Source organism: Pleurodeles waltl, chromosome 2_2 (assembly GCF_031143425.1).
Source record: "Pleurodeles waltl isolate 20211129_DDA chromosome 2_2, aPleWal1.hap1.20221129, whole genome shotgun sequence".
NCBI lineage: Eukaryota > Metazoa > Chordata > Amphibia > Caudata > Salamandridae > Pleurodeles > Pleurodeles waltl.
This window is the reverse complement of record NC_090439.1, coordinates 224,255,241-224,274,217: the sequence shown is the minus strand read 5'-3', so window position 1 is coordinate 224,274,217 and position 18,977 is coordinate 224,255,241. Positions and strand designations below refer to the sequence as shown.

Sequence of the window (18,977 nt, the reverse complement as noted above, 5' to 3'; positions counted from 1 at the left end):
TAAACTCTCTTTGTAAATGTAATGGTAATTTCAATTGAAAATTAGTTATCTGTAATGGCAGTGCACTACCACACCATGCATATTCCCTTCTATGCCATTCCACAACACTCTACTCCATGCCACAATACTTCACTCCATGCCACTCTACTTCACTCCATAGCACTCTACTTCACTCTATGCCGCTCTACTCCAGGCTACGCCACTCTGCTCACTCTACACTACTCCGCTCTGCAACTTCACTCTACAAGACTGTATGCCACTCCACTCTACACCACTCACTGATACTGATTGTATAGCATCAACTATGATACTGTCACTATATGGCACTCTACTCCATGTCAATTGACTCCACTCCGCGACATTCCACTCTACAAATCTTTGCCACTCCACTCTGCAAGACTCCACTCTGACACTCCAGTTTACGACAATATGCCATCCCACTCTGCACCTCTCTTTGCAACTTTACAACACTCTGACACTCCGCTGCACTCTAAGACAGTCCATGAAAATCTGTGCCTCTCTATGACACACTGTGTCATTCCACTTTCCTACACTCAGCCACTTTACTTCACTCTCCAACACTCCACACTACGCCACTCAACTCTCACTTTACTTCACTCTACACTGTGGCATTACACTACTCCATCCACCCCAAGGCACACCTCCACTTGAAAACACTTTACTCTATGCTACGCTACTCTGCAGCACTCCACTCTATGCCCCTACCCTCTATGACGCTCTACACCACTCTGTGCGCCTAAACTCTGGGCCACTTTACTCCACTCTGTGACTTAACTCCGCTCTGCCCCCCTCTGCTCTGCTCTACAACACTTCGAGCCCCTACATTCTATGCAACTCCACTCCCCTGTACTCCACTCAAATCTTTTCCATTTCTGTTGTGGACTGTATCATTTTATCAGTAACACTTTATCTGATAGAGACTTCTAGCTGCAGATTTCTTACCTTTTAATTTCCTAGGCATCAGACTGTATACAGAAGATTTGTCTTGAGCAGTACCTCTGCACGCTGGCAGGTGGCATCGATCAGCTCCACGTGGCGTTGTGGGTGTTGTCCGCGCCAGAATTGATGTGCTCGTCACATATATACCAGTGGCACCTCGGCACGCATCATTTCTTTTCTTTCTGTGCCAGTTAGGGCTGATCAGGAGAAGAGCTAGCCCTCTGTTGGTGTTTAATAGGCTTTTTTTTTTCTTTTGCCATTTTCTTGACTTTGTTTTTGAGTTAGTTTTCTCCTCGTGTGTCGAAGATCTCTTTCAGGAAGACCGGGTTTAAAACTGTGTGGAGCCTATCTCATAGTCATCTAGCTGCAGATTCCTTACCTCTGAATTTCCTGGTGTCCGCTTGGAATCCAGATTGTTGGCGTCATTCGGCGACGCGTGCATCGTTCGACTCTGTGTGACGTTATCCTCATTGTTGGAGCCATCTGATGTCACGGTCGCCAATAAAGGCACCACCTTTGTGCGTGTATGTCAGTTCTTTCCCTTCCACACCAGTTAAGCTCACCTCTGGATTCGAGCTACCCTCTGCCTTTTTTGGGAGGCCTTCTTCAACCTTTTTGTCGAGTCTTTTTGAAGTCTGTGCAGGATGACATTGAGGAAGACCGCATTCAAGCCATGTGGCGCCTGCCATCGTGCCATGTCAGTGACGGACCCCCATCAGGTACGTCCCTGGTGCCTCAGCAGAGGCCATGCTTCAAAGTCGTGTTCCGGCTGCCGGGCCATGGCTTCAAAAGCTTTGAGAGAGCGGTCTCTGAAGCTCATGGAGGCCCTGCAGTCGACTTCGGTCCGCATAGTGTTTTGGGGCATTTCCTTTTGTGGGCACTTGGCCTACCCACACAATTGAGGTACCATTTTTATCGGGAGACATCGGGGAACGCTGGGCGGAAGAAAATTTGTGGCTCCTCTCAGACTCCTGAAATTTCTGTCACCAAAATGTGAGGAAAACGTGCTTTTTCTGATGGATACAACTACCTGTTGATTCCTCACCTATTGAATTCTCCCCTTGCGCCAGCATTCAACGGAAATCTTCTTCCTAGCTTCCGCACGTCGACGAGGACATCACAATTGCCCACGCGACACCGTCTGACGACATACAGGCAATAAGAGGTCCTCGCCGACGTCAGTTCCCTTTTTTCCGTGCCATTCGAACGACAGTTATTCTTCGAGGGAGCTACTGTTACTACTCTACGTAGTTACAGTTATTGTTGCTGTTACTTTCTTTGTTGAAAAGAAAGAATGTCGCAAAGAAAATCTGGTTTTAAGCCCTGCAATAAGTGCGGAGGCAAGATGTCTGTGACGGACCCAAATACAGACACGATGTTGACAAATGTGACTTGTCAACGGATGAATCCGAAGGCGTTAAAGGAGCGAGAAGCAAAGCTCTTTTTGGCGAAGTCTAAGAAAAAAGAAAAGCGGCATCGACGCAAGTCATCCTCTCCGAAGTCTCACCGGCGTCATCGTGACTCCCGTTGTCGTCGTGAATCTCGGCGCTGGTCGAGTAGGGAGAGATAGCGTTCGAGGTCGCCTTCAGCTCGACGCCAAAAAACATGGGAAGTGAGCCCCACCATCTCTCCACAGCCGCAGACGCCTTTTGCATCTTCACCAGCTTCACCGACGTCGCCTGTGAATCCGCCATCGGTGTTTGAGGTTCCTCAGCGTCAGGAGTTCTCACCAGCTTCTCAGACACCGGGGCCGGCGCCGATGTCACCTCGAGCCCAGGCTCCTCAGTATCCGGCTCTCCCGGCCCCAGGAGCTGACAGTTCCGCATTCTTGAATGCGATGTTTTCAATCTTTCAGCAGATGGCTCCAGGTGGTGGACCGGCTGGTCCTTCGGGCCCCTTGGCCTTCCGGCTCCGTTACAACCGGCAATTTTTTACGCCCTTCCTTCCCATGGGAAATGTGGGCTCGGCGCCTATGGCGTCAGCTTCACAACCAGCGACGCGGAGTAGATCTGTGGGTCCGGCGCCAGAACTTTCTCCTGTCCGCCCTCTGCCTCGTATGGCACCGAAGAAGTCCACGGCGCCGATGAATCCGGCGTCGGATGGATCCGAGGATCGGCGTCAAGCTTCGACGTCTGCTGAAGCCATGTCGACGCCTAGAATTGAGGCCAGGTTGCATTCGAGGAGGCTTGCTCTTCGCCTTCTTGAGGAGCAGGAATATCAGAAGCAGGCATTTGAGGAAGGAGAGATTGAGGAACCTCTGGGGGACCTCCATGGTTTAGATACAGCTAGTGGTTTGGACACTTCTCCAGAATGGGACTTAACATCGCCTGGAGAGTATACAGAGGAGGCTGCATCATTCCACTCGGTTATAAAGAAAGCAGCTGATTTTTTGGACCTTCCTTTGCCGGTGTCTGAGCCTAAGTCTAATATTTTTACAGAAGTATTACATCCTGCTTCAACGGTTGCAGAGCCACTTCTGCCTTTTAATGAGGCTCTGTTAGATCCAATCCTGGAAATATGGAAGAAGCCGGTGTCATCTTCGGCAGTTAATAGATTGGTGGCTCGCAGATATCGAGTGGCTCCTGCGGACCCAGGCTTTCTGTCCAGGCACCCAACCCCTGAGAGCCTGGTGGTTCAGGCTTCATGTTCATCCCGGTCTGCCCCAGGTCCTTTTCCGGGTGTGCCTTCAGATAGAGACTCAAAGAAGATGGATCATTCCTCCAAAAAGGCTTTTTCGTCATGTAGCATGGCTTTAAAATCTACTAATGCTACATGTATTTTGGGAAGATACATCTACGCTCTGATGGATGAAATAAAGTCGTCCCATGCTGAGGTGCCTCAGGAGGTGTTGAGCCTGGTTTCCGATGCTCAAGCTGCAGCGACCCAAGTGATCCAGTCTGGACTGGATACGACTGACTCTGTAGCCAGGGCTATGGGTACTGCTGTTGCTACAAGGAGGCAAGCCTGGCTTCGTAGCTCTGGTTTCTCGTCGGATGTCCAGTCAGCCCTGTTGGATCTTCCCTTGGATGGGGATAAACTTTTTGGCTCCAAGGCGGACTCTGCCCTAGAGAGGTTTAAGGAGAGTAGGGCCACAGCGAAGTCTTTATGCTTGCAGGCCTCCTCTTCTGTTTCGTCCAGACTCTTTAGAAGATTTAGGGGGTTTGGTCATGGTTCATCCTCCTCCTTTCGAGGCAAATTGCAGCAACAACCCGCCACTGCTCTCTCCTACAGATCATACAGGGGGAGGGGGAGGGTCCGAACCAGGGGAGCCGCCCAGCAGCACTCTGCCCCTTCCTCTTCCTTTGGAAGGGTGCAGCATGGGAAGCAGCCTTAGTCTTCCACCAATTCCCTCTCATACCACTCCTGTAGGGGGGAGGTTATTGAACTTTCTCCGCAAGTGGGAGGTTATAACATCAGACTCTTGGGTCACCAGCATTGTGGGGAAAGGCTATGCCCTTCCCTTTCGGGAGTTTCCTCCCCCCATCCCGCCCCGCGATCCTACTGTTCAGAAGAGCATCTCCTGTTACTAAAACAGGAGGTTCAAGTCCTCCTTTCAAAGGGCGCGGTGAAGTTGGTTCCAGAGCAGGAGAGGCGTCAGGGTTGTTATTAGAGATACTTCCTGATCACCAAGAAGGATGGTCGGTTGAGGCCAATCCTGGACCTGAGGATCTTGAATTGGTTCCTCAAACAGGAGAAGTTCAAGATGCTGACCCTAGCTCAGGTGCTTTTGGCGCTGAACGATAGAGATTGGATGGTGTCTGTCGACTTGCAGGATGCTTACTTTCATATCCCGATACTCAAGTCGCACAGGAAGTATCTCCGGTTTGTGGTGGGGTCGCAGCACTATCAGTTTGCGGTCCTTCCAGCACCTCGAGTCTTCACAAAGGTGATGGCGGTGGTTGTGGCAGAGCTAAGAAGGAAGGGGATAGCGGTATTTCCTTACCTGGACGACTGGTTAATCAAAGCCAAGTCTCCGGAGCTCGGTAATGCATCACCTACAGTCGACAAACCAGTTGTTGTTCAACCTGGGTTTTTCTGTGAATGTGCCCAAATCTTGCCTAGAGCCCTCTCAGCGCCTCCAGTTCATAGGGGCAGTTCTGGATACAACATTGAATTGTGCCCTTCCTCCGCCTCAGCGGATTCAGGACATTCAGGCGTTGGTTCCAATGTTTCAAAGTGGAGCGGTCGTTCCAGTCCTCAAGGTCCTGCGTCTGCTCGGTCTGTTTGCTTCTTGCATTCTGTTGGTCTCTCACGCTCGTTGGCACATGAGGGCTCTTCAGTGGTGCCTCCGGAAGCAGTAGTCTCAACACAAAGGGGATCTCGAGGGATCGGTAAAGATCTCCAGGGACGCTGCTGCGGATTTAAAATGGTGGATTGCGGACGGCAATCTTTCCCAAGGAAGGCCGTTCTCGCAACCTCGGCCAGTGACCACAGTAATAACGGATGCTTCCACTCTAGGGTGGGGAGCTCATCTGGGGGACCTGGAGGTCAAAGGTCAAAGGTCAAAGGTCTCAGGTCTCCAGTGGAACAGATGTTTCATAAAAATCTGTTGGAGTTGCGGGCAATACGTCTGGCTCTCAAGGCCTTCCTCCCTTCCCTTTGTGGTCAGTCGGTTCAGGTCCTGACGGACAATACTACCGCGATGTGGTATATCAACAAACAGGGAGGAGTAGGGTCGTACCTTCTCTGCAGAGAAGCTCTGCGGCTATGGTCCTGGGAAAGGGACCATCGGATTTGCTTGGTAGCAAACCATCTGGCCGGAGTCTTGAACGTGCGTGCGGACAGTCTCAGTCGGTATTTCTCAACCGATCACGAGTGGCGTCTACATCCGGATCTAGTCCGTCAAATCTTCCAGATGTGGGGAATCCCTCGAATAGATCTTTTTGCCACTCGGGAGAATTCACACTGCTCGTTGTTCTGCAGCCTCCAGTATCCGGTGCAAGGAACGTTGGGGGATGCGTTTCAGATGACCTGGTGCGACCAGTTGCTTTACGTGTTTCCCCCCATACCTTTGATTCCTCGAGTTTTGAGGAAAATTCGCCAAGACCGGGCCCAAGTCATCTTAATAGCTCCGGGTTGGCCAGGAAGGGTATGGTATTCAGATCTCCTCCAACTCTGTCTCTGCCCTCCGCTCCGTCTCCCTCTCAGGGCAGACCTCTGCTCGCAGTCGCAGGGGCAGGTTTTACACCCCCACCTCCAGAGCCTGCACCTTCATGCCTGGAGATTGAACGAGGCAACCTGAGTTCCTTTTCTCTCCCACCTGAGGTAGTGGATGTTATTTTATCGGCCAGGTGACACTCCACTAAATCTATCTACGCTAACAGGTGGGCTAAATTTGTGATTTGGTGTGGAGAGAAACAAATTGATCCCTTACGTGCCCACTTATCAGATATCTTGTCTTTTGCGTTGTCCCTGGCACAGAGGGGTTGTGCAGTGGCTACAGTCAAGGGATATTTGTTGGCCCTGTCAGCCTTTCTGTGCCTTCCAGACCAACCTTCTTTATTTAAATCTTCTATAGTGCTAAGATTTTTAAAAGGTCTCATTAATAAATTTCCTCCCACTCCTTTCATTATGCCTCAGTGGGATTTAAATCTAGTCTTAACATTTCTTATGGGCTCGCCGTTTGAGCCGATGCATTCTTGCCCTTTAAGGTTATTAGTTCTGAAGACTGTTTTCCTTGTTGCAATTACTTCAGCGAGAAGAGTGAGTGAGCTGCAGGCTCTATCTGTTAAACCCCCCTACACATCTTTTTATGGGAATAAGGTGGTGTTGAGGACCAAGGCTGCTTTCTTACCGAAGGTTGTTTCACCCTTTCATATGGCCCAGACTATTACCCTTTCCTCTTTTTATCCTCCACCTCATCCTTCGAAAGAGGAAGAAAGACTGCACCGTTTAGACCCGAGAAGAGCGCTGAGCTTCTACGTGGACGGAACAAAGGATTTTAGGTTGGAGGATCAACTCTTCATCGGGTACATGGGTAAGAGGAGAGGAAGGGCAGTCCACAAGAGAACACTCTCCAGGTGGGTCATTCTTTGCATTAAACTGTGTTACTCTTTGGCAAAGAAAGAACCCCCTGATGGAATAAGAGCTCATTCCACCAGAGCTAAGTCGGCCTCTTCGGCCTTGGCTAGGGGTGTTCCTGTGGTTGACATCTGCAAGGCCGCAACTTGGTCATCCCTCCACACTTTTGCGAAGAATTACTGCTTGGATTCGGAGGTTAGGAGGGATGGCCATTTTGCACGGTCAGTGCTGCAGGATTTCTTGGTTTGACCATTCAGGCACCCTCCACCGAGTGCGGTACTGCTTTGGGACTCTATTCAATAGGTGAGGAATCCACAGGTAGTTGTATCCATCAGAAGAACGAGTTACTTACCTTCGGTAACGACTTTTCTGGTGGATACATTAGCTACCTGTGGATTCCTCACGGTGACTCCCGCCTCGCCGTTGCCTGTCTGGTCTTACCAAGTTATCCTTGGGTGTGCTCCTCTTGGTATTTGAGGGCCTGCAGATATATTGTACATATTTATGTATTTATGTTAAAAAAAAAATTGGGGGGACATTTTGGAATGATGTTTTTATCTTTTGATGTTATTAAATATTGTTATAAGTTTGATTGTTTCAATGGCCTATTCGTCTCAGAGGCACGTAAAAAATGTTGGTACTTACGTTGGCACGTCGGCGAGGACCTCTTATTGCCTGTATGATGTCAGACGGCGTCGCGTGGGCAATTGTGCCGTCCTCGTCGACGTGCAAAAGCTAGGAAGAAGATTTCCGTTGAATGCTGGCGCAAGGGAAGAATTCATTAGGTGAGGAATCCACAGGTAGCTAATGTATCCACCAGAAAAGTTGTTACCGAAGGTAAGTAACTCGTTCTTTTGGCCACATTTTGAGGTTTGTAAAGGATTCTGGGTAACAGAACCTGGTAAGTCATCCCATCTTGGATTCCCTTAGGTATCTAGTTTTCAAAAATGCACGGGTTTGGTAGGTTTGCCTAGGTGCCGGCTGAGCTAGAGGCCAAAATCCACAGGTAGGCACTTTCCAAAAAACATATCAGATTTCAGTGTAAAAATGTGGTGTGTCCATCTTGTGTTTCCTGTCGTGGGCATTAGGCCTACCCATGCAAGTGAGGTACCATTTTTATCTGGAGACTTGGGGGAACACAAAATAGAAGAACAAGTGTTATTTCCCCTTGTCTTTCTCTACATTTTTTCATTCCAAATGTAAGACAGTGTGTAAAAAAGACGTCTATTTGAGAAATGCCCTGTAATTCACTTGCTAGTATGAAGACCCTGGAATTCAGATATGTGCAAATAACCACTGTTTCTCAACACCTTATCTTGTGGCCAATTTGGAAATACAAAGGTTTCATTGATACCTATTTTACACTCTTTATATTTCACCAAATGAATTGCTGTAAACTGGTTGTAGGAAGTTGGCTCTGTATGTACTATTTCAAAGTAAGAAATAGCATGCACAGAGTCCAAGGGTTCCCCTTAGAGGTAAGATAGTGGCAAAAAGAGATAATTCTAATGCTCTATTTTGTGGTAGTGTGGTCGAGCAGTAGGCTTATCAGAGGGTAGTGTTAAGCATTTGTTATACACACACATGCAATAAATGAGGAACACACACTCGGAGACAATTCCAGGCCAATAGGTTTTTGTATAGAAAAATATATTTTCTTAGTTTATTTTAAGAACCACAGTTTCAAGATTTACAAGTAATACTTCAAATGAAAGGTATTTCACTTAGGTAACGTAGGAACTTTGAATCAGCAAAATAGCATGTACAGTTTTCACAAAAATGGCAATAAGCTATTTTAAAACTAGAAACTGCAATTTTCAACAGTTCCTGGGGGAGGTAAGTGTTTGTTAGTTTTGCAGGTAAGTAAACCACCTACAGGGTTCAAAGTTGGGTCCAAGGTAGCCCACCGTTGGGGGTTCAGGGCAACCCCAAAGTTACCACACCAGAAGCTCAGGGCCGGTCAGATGCAGAGGTCAAAGTGGTGCCCAAAACGCATAGGCTTCAATGGAGAAGGGGGTGCCCCGGTTCCAGTCTGCCAGCAGGTAGGTACCCGCGTCTTCGGAGGGCAGACCAAGGGGGTTTTGTAGGGAACCGGGGGAGGGACACAAGTCAACACAAAAAGTATACCCTCAGCGGCCGGGTGCAGAGTGCAAACAGGTGTCTGGTTTGCAATGGAGTTCAATGGGAGACCAAGGGGTCTCTTCAGCAAAGCAGGCAGGCAAGGGGGGGTCCTCGGGGTAGCCACCACCTGGGCAAGGGAGAGGGCCACCTGGGGGTCGCTTCTGCAATGGAGGTGGCTGTGGGTACAGTGTCTTTCCCAGGCACCGGGTTCTTTGAAGCAGGCAGTCGCGGTCAGGGGGAGCCTCTGGATTCCCTCTGCAGGCGTCGCTGGGGTGGCTCAGGGGGGTCAACACTGGCTACTCACAGGGTCGCAGTCGCCAGGAGTCCTCCCTGTAGTGTTGTTTCTCCGCAGGTCAAGCCGGGGGCGTTGGGTGCAAAGTGCAAAGTCTCAAGCTTTCGGCAGTAAACGTGTGTTCTTTAAAAGTTGCTTCTTTGTTGCAAAGATGTTTCTTGTTTGGAGCAGAGCCGCTGTCCTCGGGAGTTCTTGGTCCTTTTAGATGCAGGGTAGTCCTCTGAGGCTTCAGAGGTCGCTGGACCCTGTGGAACGCATCGCTGTTGCAGTTTTTCTTGAAGTGGGGAGACAGGCCGGTAGAGCTGGGGCCAAAGTAGTTGGTGTCTCCGTCTTCTCTTCAGGGCTTTCAGGTCAGCAGTCCTTCTTCGTCTTAGGTTGCAGGACTCTATCTTGCTAGGTTCTGGGAGCCCCCAAATACTCAATTTAGGGGGGTGTTTTAGGTCTGGGGGGTTAGTAGCCAGTGGCTACTAGCCCTGAGGGTGGCTACACCCTCTTTGTGCCTCCTCCCTGAGGGGAGGGGGGGGCACATCCCTAATCCTATTGGGGGAATCCTCCATCTGCAAGATGGAGGATTTCTAAAAGTCAGAGTCACCTCAGCTCAGGACACCTTAGGGGCTGTCCTGACTGGCCAGTGACTCCTCCTTGTTTTTCTCATTATCTCCTCCGGACTTGCTGCCAAAAGTGGGGCTGTGGCCGGAGGGGGCGGGCATCTCCACTAGCTGGAGTGCCCTGGGGCGCTGTAACAAAGGGGGTGAGCCTTTGAGGTTCACCACCAGGTTACAGTTCCTGCAGGGGGAGGTGAGAAGCACCTCCACCCAGTACAGGCTTTGTTACTAGCCACAGAGTGACACAGGCACTCTCCCCATGTGGGCAGCAACATGTCTGGTGTGTGGCAGGCTGGCAAAACTAGTCAGCCCACACTAGAAGTCCGGTATGTTTTCAGGGGGCATCTCTAAGATGCCCTCTGGGGTGTATTTCACATAAAATGTACACTGGCATCAGTGTGCATTTATTGTGCTGAGAAGTTTGATACCAAACTTCCCAGTTTTCAGTGCAGCCATTATGGTGCTGTGGAGTTCGTGTATGACAGACTCCCAGACCATATACTCTTATGGCTACCCTGCACTTACAATGTCTAAGGTTTTGCTTAGACACTGTAGGGGCATAGTGCTCATGCACCTATGCGCTCACCTATGGTATAGTGCACCCTGCCTTAGGGCTGTAAGGCCTGCTAGAGGGGTGACTTATCTATGCCATAGGCAGTGTGAGGTTGGCATGGCACCCTGATGGGAGTGCCATGTCGACTTAGTCATTTTCTCCCCACCAGCACACACAAGCTGGCAAGCAGTGTTTCTGTGCTGAGTGAGGGGTCTCCAGGATGGCATAAGACATGCTGCAGCCCTTAGAGACCTTCCCTGGCATCAGGGCCCTTGGTACCAGGGGTACCAGTTACAAGGGACTTACCTGGATGCCAGGGTGTGCCAATTGTTGAAACAAAGGAACAGGTTAGGGAAAGAACATTGGTGCTGGGGCCTGGTTAGCAGGCCTCAGCAAACTTTCAAATCATAACTTGGCATCAGCAAAGGCAAAAAGTCAGGGGGTAACCATGCCAAGAAGGCATTTCCTTACACAGGTATACAATGAAAACCCATTGCAAGGTGCAGCTCCTTTATTGGCTCTGGGTACCTAGGGGTCTTGATGAACCTTCAATCCCTTTATATCCCCGCAACCAGAAGAGTCCAGCAGACTTAACGGTATATTGCTTTTGAAAATCTGACATGGCAGGAAATAGTTCGTGTAAACCATGGAGAGAAATGGCTGTTTTTTTCAGCTCAATTTAAATATTTTTTTAGCTGTTATTTTCTGTAGGAAAACCTTGTAGGATCCACACAAATGACCCCTTTTTGAATTCAGAATATTTCTTCTTTTCAGAAATGTTTAGCTTTCCGGGATCCAGCATTGGTTTCGCACCCATTTCTGTCACTAACTGGAAGGAGGCTAAAAGCACACAAAATAGTAAAAATGGTGTATGCCCCAGTAAAATCCCAAAACTGTGTTGAAAAATTGGGTTTTCTGATTCAAGTCTGCCTGTTCCTGGAAGATGGTGATTTTAGCACCACAAACCCTTTGTTGATGGCATTTTCAGGCAAGAACCCACAAGCCTTCTTCTGCAGCCCTTTTTTCCCCATTTAAAAAATAAATAAATAAAAATCGCTGTATATTGGTTAATTTCTTGGTCTCCTCCAGGGGAACCTACAAACTCTGGGTACCTCTAGATTCCCAGGATGTTGGAAAAAAAGGATGAAATCCGGCATGGGTAGCTTATGTGGACCAAACGTTATGAGGGTATAAGCGCATACTGCTCCAAATAGCAAAAAAAAGGTCTGACACCTGAGGGGGAAAAGGCCTGACAGCGAAGGGGTTAATAAGTTTCATTTTAATGCTACCGTGCTGTTTAGGGTCGATAATGCAAGTGCATTGGTGTGCAGATGCACCTCGTTTGCAAGACTCCGCTGTGTTCAGCACAGGGCTTGTAGCCCACCTGTCGCTCACCATTTGTTGATTTGCATGGCACTCTTCTTTACAGCATCGTAATTCGTCAAAGCACGCCTGGCATTACTTCCGTTTCTCTGTGTGGAGCAGAGGCCAAGCACTAATTGATATAGCTTAATTACTGCCCGTCCACCGCTCCCAACATGATTTGGGTACCATTTGTTGTACTTTGAGTGTCCCGTACGCAGAATGCTTGTGACTGGCAAAAACGAGCCCTGTAGGCACAAAATAGCAAAGTTTTTATTTTTTTAAAGCTAACTGTTTTATTTTGCCAAGTCGTATTTTCTCAGTTTCTTCTCATGTTTTCTTTTGTTGTTGCTTGTGGGTGCTGTAGTCAAAACATGACAATTAATTTGTTTGAAATATGCAAGACCTATTGCATTGCAAATGCTTGTTTTGGCAATGTTGACTGAAGCATATGAGACTGACAGTAAAGACATTCAATGGGCGTGCTCTAAGCCTACTGTGAGCTAACAATATGTCTTACAACAGACAGTGCATGACCTGTCTAATATGTGGGACATGAAAAATAGTGTCTGAAAAGTGAGCAGTAATCACGCTCACGAATACATCCTTGCTTCAGGTGAGGGACATACGCAACAGGAGGAAGGAAAGCCCACACAAGCTAACAAGTAGGAAGCAAGTAAATGAGAGTCACAATGAAGCCAACCAATGGGAAGCAGTAGGCAGTCTTTAAGCCCTCTGTAAGCTGACAGTATGTTTTGTAGTGGCAGACACAACTGAAAATAAAAGAAAAACATATTTAATCAGAAATATACACAGTGTGTAAGATTACAATTGTTTTCCCTGGCCTGGAAGAATTTTCAGCAGTCATAGCAAAGTACCATTTGTACCATATGATGAAAAGTGCCTTGTACGTTGCTTAACAACTTTGCTATCTAATGGATGTGTTTGTAATGAAGTTTATTTCAACATTTTCAGTGATGCACCAGTCAGTGAACTTTCATTGGAGCTACTTTTGCTGCAAGTGGTGTTGCCAGCTTTGCTAGAACAAGGGCATACAAGACAATGGTTGAAAGGCCTTGTACGAGCTTGGACCGTTACAGCTGGATATCTACTGTACGTATAACACTTTACTTAATTGTGTTTCAGGACATTTTCTGGATCATGTCTGTTACATTGAATGAAAATTAAAGTTCCTCTCCTCAGTAAGGTTCTCACTTCACATTGTACATCAACCTCTCCACCCAATGACTCACAAGGAGATAAAATGTCTGTTTAATGTGGAAAGATAGAGGGCCCTGCCAAGTGTCATACACAAAATTAGTCTGCCTGTTTGTCCAAGTATTCCTTCTCCACAGTACCACCAACTCCATATGTCACAAGCAACAGGGTAGAAGGAGAATACTAAAATAGAAGCCCTTTCTGTTTTTAATACTCTCTCTACGTCATACTACTAAGGATTTAATTTTTCAATACATATTTTATGTTTCTCTTCCTCTAGAGATAAAGGGATTAAGTTGCCCACCATGTTTGATTACCAAACAGTAGAGTTTACGTTAACTCTTCATGTGACATGTTTATGGAGACATGTTCTTAGGTGACAAGAGGACACTATGTACCATGCTATTGTCTGCAGCCTCCAGCAACAAGTAGTGTTCACACTGTTTAGGCTAATTGAAGTTTTCTATTGCTATTGCCTTTGCTTTATTTTTTAAAGTCCACATTTAAATTGGGGCTTATAATAGAAGTGTGCAAAATCAAATTGGTTAAGTATTATTATGAGTAAAATATTGTAAAAACTTTGTTTACCAAAGTGAGACACACAGTATTGTTCAGTACTTGACTCAGGTCTTACATGGTAAGCAAACCATTACCCAGGAGTTCTTTGTACTTTGGAATGAGAGAGAGAGAAAGAGAAAATAAAACTGAAAAAAACAATGGTTACAGTTTTTTTAAAAACATAGAAATTCACTGAAAAATTAGATTACAGGGGTGTGATAGTTAGGTTCTGAATGTACACACACAGAACCAATGAAATTCCGCAGGTATAGTTCGGGCTAGCTGAAGTAACTATAACTTGTGCTCTAAGGTAACTTTAACTCACGCCCTCGCCATGCACACTAATTACTACAGAAATTGACTTTTTTTATAAAATCATTGATTATACCAATGCAACATTAGCAGTAAAATGATTGGTGAGATAACTGTGCATGGAGAGGGTGCGAGTTATAGTTCCCTTACGGCATGAATTACAGTTAACTCAGCAAACCATAACTATTTGTTTTTTAATCTCTTTATTGTTATTGAATACTCAACATAATATACAGTCAAGCATTGTAACGCTACCTTATTGATATTGCAACATATAATTTAAAAATGGCAAGAAAAAAAAAATAGGGAAATCTAGAAGATATTAGAGAGAAAGATAGGAACAATAGAACAGAACTGATTATTACAGCCTAGAATTGACTTTTGGTCGGGAGAGGGGAGATGGGCCGGACAGGTAGAGAGAAAGAGAGAGAGAAGGGGGTCCTCTGGCGACAATATGTCCTGGTGAGTTGTATGATTCTTTTGTTGATAGCTGAAATAAGATCTAAAGCAGGATTCGAAGACAGTCTGTCAATATAGGTTCTACTAGTACTGTTGCGCTCTGTGTCATTTTGTGAATGATATTGATCCAGGCCAGGGTCACTATGGCCGTTGTGCGGTGTCTACTGTTCGGCTGTGTACGTGGTGTGTACCGTGTGGCATGGTTAGTGGTGTCATTTGGTCTGGGTTCAGGATAAATGCCTCGTAACGCTCTAATTAGTTTATTGTTACAGTGCTTAGGGTATGAAGCGGTGTACCGGGTCAACTTTCAATGTACATATCGTGCAAGGTATATGTGTGGGCTAGTGCTGCCTGCGGCTTCATGGGAGGCAGGTGTCTTCTTTAGTCTCAAGTGAAACAACTAGGGCGTCCCACGTGTCCAACCCTTAATCTGCAGCCTTCTATCCCGGAGTGAGTGTAATACTTGTGCCTCTGCACGAATATCTGGCACGTTTGGTGCTTTCCATTGCATCGCTAATAGGCGCTTGAACAATACGAGTGCCAGCTCGAGGCACCTTTGTACTTGTTTACTCCCCTTAGATTTCGTACGGATACCCAACAAACAGGATTCAGGCGAGGGGAAGAGCAGGAGTTCAAGTAGTTCAGCGGTCAACGTGGTTGTCGTGCCAGGCCCGAAGTATCGGCAGACATTCCCACGTCATATGATAGAAGGTGGCGTCTGAGTCGTCACATCTTAGGCACTCCTGACTGGACTGAGGGTACATGTGTTGTAGTCTGTGTGGGGACAGGTAGGTTTGATGTAGATTGTTGAATTGTGTGAAGCGGAATCTGGGATTACACAATACCTCTCGTGTCAAACTGAGTGCGGTGAGCAATGTTTGTTGTGTCAGCCGAGTGGGAAGGACCCTATCCCACCTAGCCTTCGCTTTTAATTGGGCTAAGTCCGGGCTACCGAGTAAAACTCCGTATATCTGGGATATGCTACAGTGACATTCTGGGCCGGTTAATAACTCGTGTAGGAGAGAAGTTAGAAGTTCCTTGTCCCCGCATCACCATGTACGACGTGTGAATTGTTGTAGTGCACAGTATGTCAAAAACCATCCTCGATCCACGTCACGTGCTGATGTAAGTTCAGCATATATCATGATGCGGCCTTCTATGAATATGTCACCGATTGTCTGTATGCCTCTAGTAGGCCATAAAGCCAGCTTACGCTGTCCGGTCATCTTCCAGATCCCTGGAATGGACAATAGAGCGATCTGAGGTGAGTACGGTGGAGTCCAGAGCCCACCAAATATATACTAGCGGCAACACCAACGAGCTACGTCCATCAAAATATTATGTTGGCAGGATGGACTGCTGTGGTCCAACAGCCACTGCCGCACATTGGTGTGTCCTAGGTTGGCATTCACCAACTTTGGACTTGGTGCTGGATACAGGATCCCCTAAACCCGGAGGCAATGTATCTGCGCAGCCGCATAATAAAATTCTTAAAGCGGGGTACTTAGTCCTCCTTGTTCGAGTGGTAAATGCGTGTCTGCTAATGCTACTCGTCGTCGTCCACAATCCCATATCAAGTCAGTCGTGAGGCTGTTCAGTGATGTGAAAATATCGCGGGGGACTAATAATGGTAGTGCAGAGAAGTGGTATAACAGTTGCGGGAGTATGATCGTCTTAGCGATCGCCACCCTTCCCATGGGAGATAGCGGAACCGATCGCCAAAAAGGCAAGGAACCTCTGATCGATCTAAGAGTGCGTCCTAAATTGCCCTCTCTGAGGTCGGCAGCACTATGATATATTTGTATGCGTAGGTATTTGAAGGTATTATACGACCACAGTAGTGCGTGTGTCAAGATGTTAGAGCGGAGTCTCTCCGGTGTCGATGTCACTTGGAACAGGCAGGACTTGGACTAATTTACTTGCAGCCCGATAGATCTCCTAATAGACCCAGTAACTGTAGTAAACCCGGTAGCGCAGCTGTGCAGTCGCGCAAATATATCAGTGCGTCGTCCACATATAGGGAGACAATCTGGTGACTATCCCCCTCCGGTATGCCCCACTCTTGAGCACTCTCTTGTAACTGCGCGGCTAGTGGCTCAATCGCCAAGGCAAACAAGAGCGGTGACAGAGGGCATCCCTGTCTCGTGCCCCTTCCCACAGGAAACCCTTCTGATATTATCTCGCCTGTCTTAACCCGAGCAAAAGGGTCAGTGTACAAGATGTTGATCCATCTTATGAATACTTTCCCAAACCCCTTGAGGTTCAGCATCTCCATCAAGAAGGGCCAGCCCAAGGTGTTGAACGCTTTCACTGTATCAAGAGATATTGCTACCTGTTCATATTCTAACTCTGGGGCATCCGACATGAGCCGCAGCAGGCGTTTGATGTTAATGCAGGTATTGTGACTGGGAATAAAACCTGACTGCTCGTTATGAACCAGCAGTGACATCAGCGGGAGTAAGTGATTCACCAAGACCTTACCTAGAAGCTTGCAATCAAAGAGAGGGGTCGGTATGTTCAAACATCTAGTGGGTCTCGACCCGGCGTCGGGAGAACCACTATCACCGCCTCCCGCTGTGATTCCGGGAGCTGACCCTTCGTGAGCACTTCATGTAAAATTTCTAAATATGGTTTCATTATCTGCGCTTAGTATGTGTGATAGTATTCTGCTGGAAGACCATCGCTACCTGGTGCTTTGTTACGAGCAACAGCAATCTGCCAGAACGATCTCCTTCAGAGTGCATCCCGGCAACATAATGCCGGTAGTCAAATTTTCACAAGCGTGAATATACCTCATTCCTACGCATACGTAGCGCATGTAAGGCCCCCCCAGGGCCACAGTACCCAACGCCACCCCTCGATCTGCTTCCCGGAGCTCTGTTTCTACTTACAGTAATTCACTCAACCTGCCGCTGATAAACAGAGGCCCCTTACCACCACCTTGTGGGCATCCCATTCCATTGCGTGCCACAATGCCTTCCCATTATTGAGTTTAAAATAAGCGGAGATGCGTTCTGCCAGTTCTTGGCCGAATTGGGGAATCATGCAACAAGCTCAGCTGTAGTCGCCAAGTGGGAATACGTGCACGTGCCCTACCCCATTGGGTAGTAACTGACAGTGGGCAGTGGGCAGATATAGATTTAGCTAGATAGGATGCCCCTGTGAAGTTGTTAGTCAGCCCGGCGGAGCAGAGCAGAAGATCTATGCGGGTATGAAGGCGATGGACCGGAGAGAAAAAGGAGTATTCCCTATCTAGAGGATGTAGTATTCGCCATACATCTACAAGTCTCCGCTCCGATAGCCAGGTCTGGAACATCTGGGAGGTTTTCCTGCTAGGAGCACCGTCCAGTTGGGGTTGGGACCTGTCCCTGTCTATGTCCGGCACACAATTCCTGTTGCCGCCCCATATATGGTTCGCTGTGGGATCTTGAAGAATTTGGTTGGTGATTGATGTAGGAAGTTGGCTCTGTATGTACTATTTGAAAGTAAGAAATAGCATGCCCAGAGTCCAAGGGTTCCCCTTAGAGGTAAGATAGTGGCAAAAAGAGATAATTCTAATGCTCTGTTTTGTGGTAGTGTGGTCGAGCAGTAGGCTTATCAGAGGGTAGTGTTAAGCATTTGTTGTACACACACATGCAATAAATGAGGAACACACACTCAAAGACAATTCCAGGCCAATAGGTTTTTATATAGAAAAATATATTTTCTTAGTGTATTTTAAGAACTACAGGTTCAAGATTTACCATAATACTTTAAATGAAAGGTATTTCACTTAGGAACTCTAGGAACTTTGAATAATCACAATATCATGTACAGTCTTGGCAAAAATGGCAATAAGCTATTTTAAAATTGGACACAATGCAAAATTCAACAGTTCCTGGGGGAGGTAAGTATTTGTTAGTTTCACAGGTAATTAAAGCACTTACAGGGTTCAAAGTTGGGTCCAAGGTAGCCCACCGTTGGGGGTTCAGGGCAACCCCAAAGTTACCACACCAGCAGCTCAGGGCCGGTCAGGTGCAGAGGTCAAAGTGGTGCCCAAAACGCACAGGCTTCAATGGAGGAGGGGGTGCCCGGTTCCAGTCTGCCAGCAGGTAAGTACCCGCAACTTCGGAGGGCATACCAGGGGGGTTTTGTAGGGCACCGGGGGGGACACAAGTCAGCACAAAAAGTACACCCTCAGCGGCACTGGGGCGGCCGGGCGCAGAGTGCAAACAGGCCTCGGGTTTGCAATAGGTTTCAATGGGAGACCCAGGGGTCACTTCAGCGAAGCAGGCAGGCAAGGGGGGGCTCCTTGGGGTAGCCACCACCTGGGCAAGGGAGAGGGCCACATGGGGGTCGCTTCTGCACTGGAGGCCGGATCCTTCAGGTCCTGGGGTCTGCGGGTGCAGTGTCTTTACCAGGCGTCGGGTTCTTTGAAGCAGGCAGTCGCGATCAGGGTGAGCCTCTGGATTCCTTCTGCAGGCGTCGCTGGGTGGGCTCAGGCGGGTCAACTCTGGCTACTCACAGAGTTGCAGTC

The 18,977-nt window shown here is 47.7% G+C and overlaps 1 protein-coding gene across 1 annotated transcript in view; it reads left to right on the top strand.

Moving 5' to 3' along the window:
• The window catches only part of MARCHF6 (membrane associated ring-CH-type finger 6), a 1,058,737-nt gene that overhangs the window by 527,120 nt on the left and 512,640 nt on the right, over window positions 1-18,977 (top strand). The window contains exon 18 of the mRNA XM_069219690.1: window positions 12,890-13,027. Within this exon, the coding sequence (XP_069075791.1) occupies window positions 12,890-13,027 (138 nt within the window). The remainder of the gene's footprint in view (window positions 1-12,889; window positions 13,028-18,977) is intronic.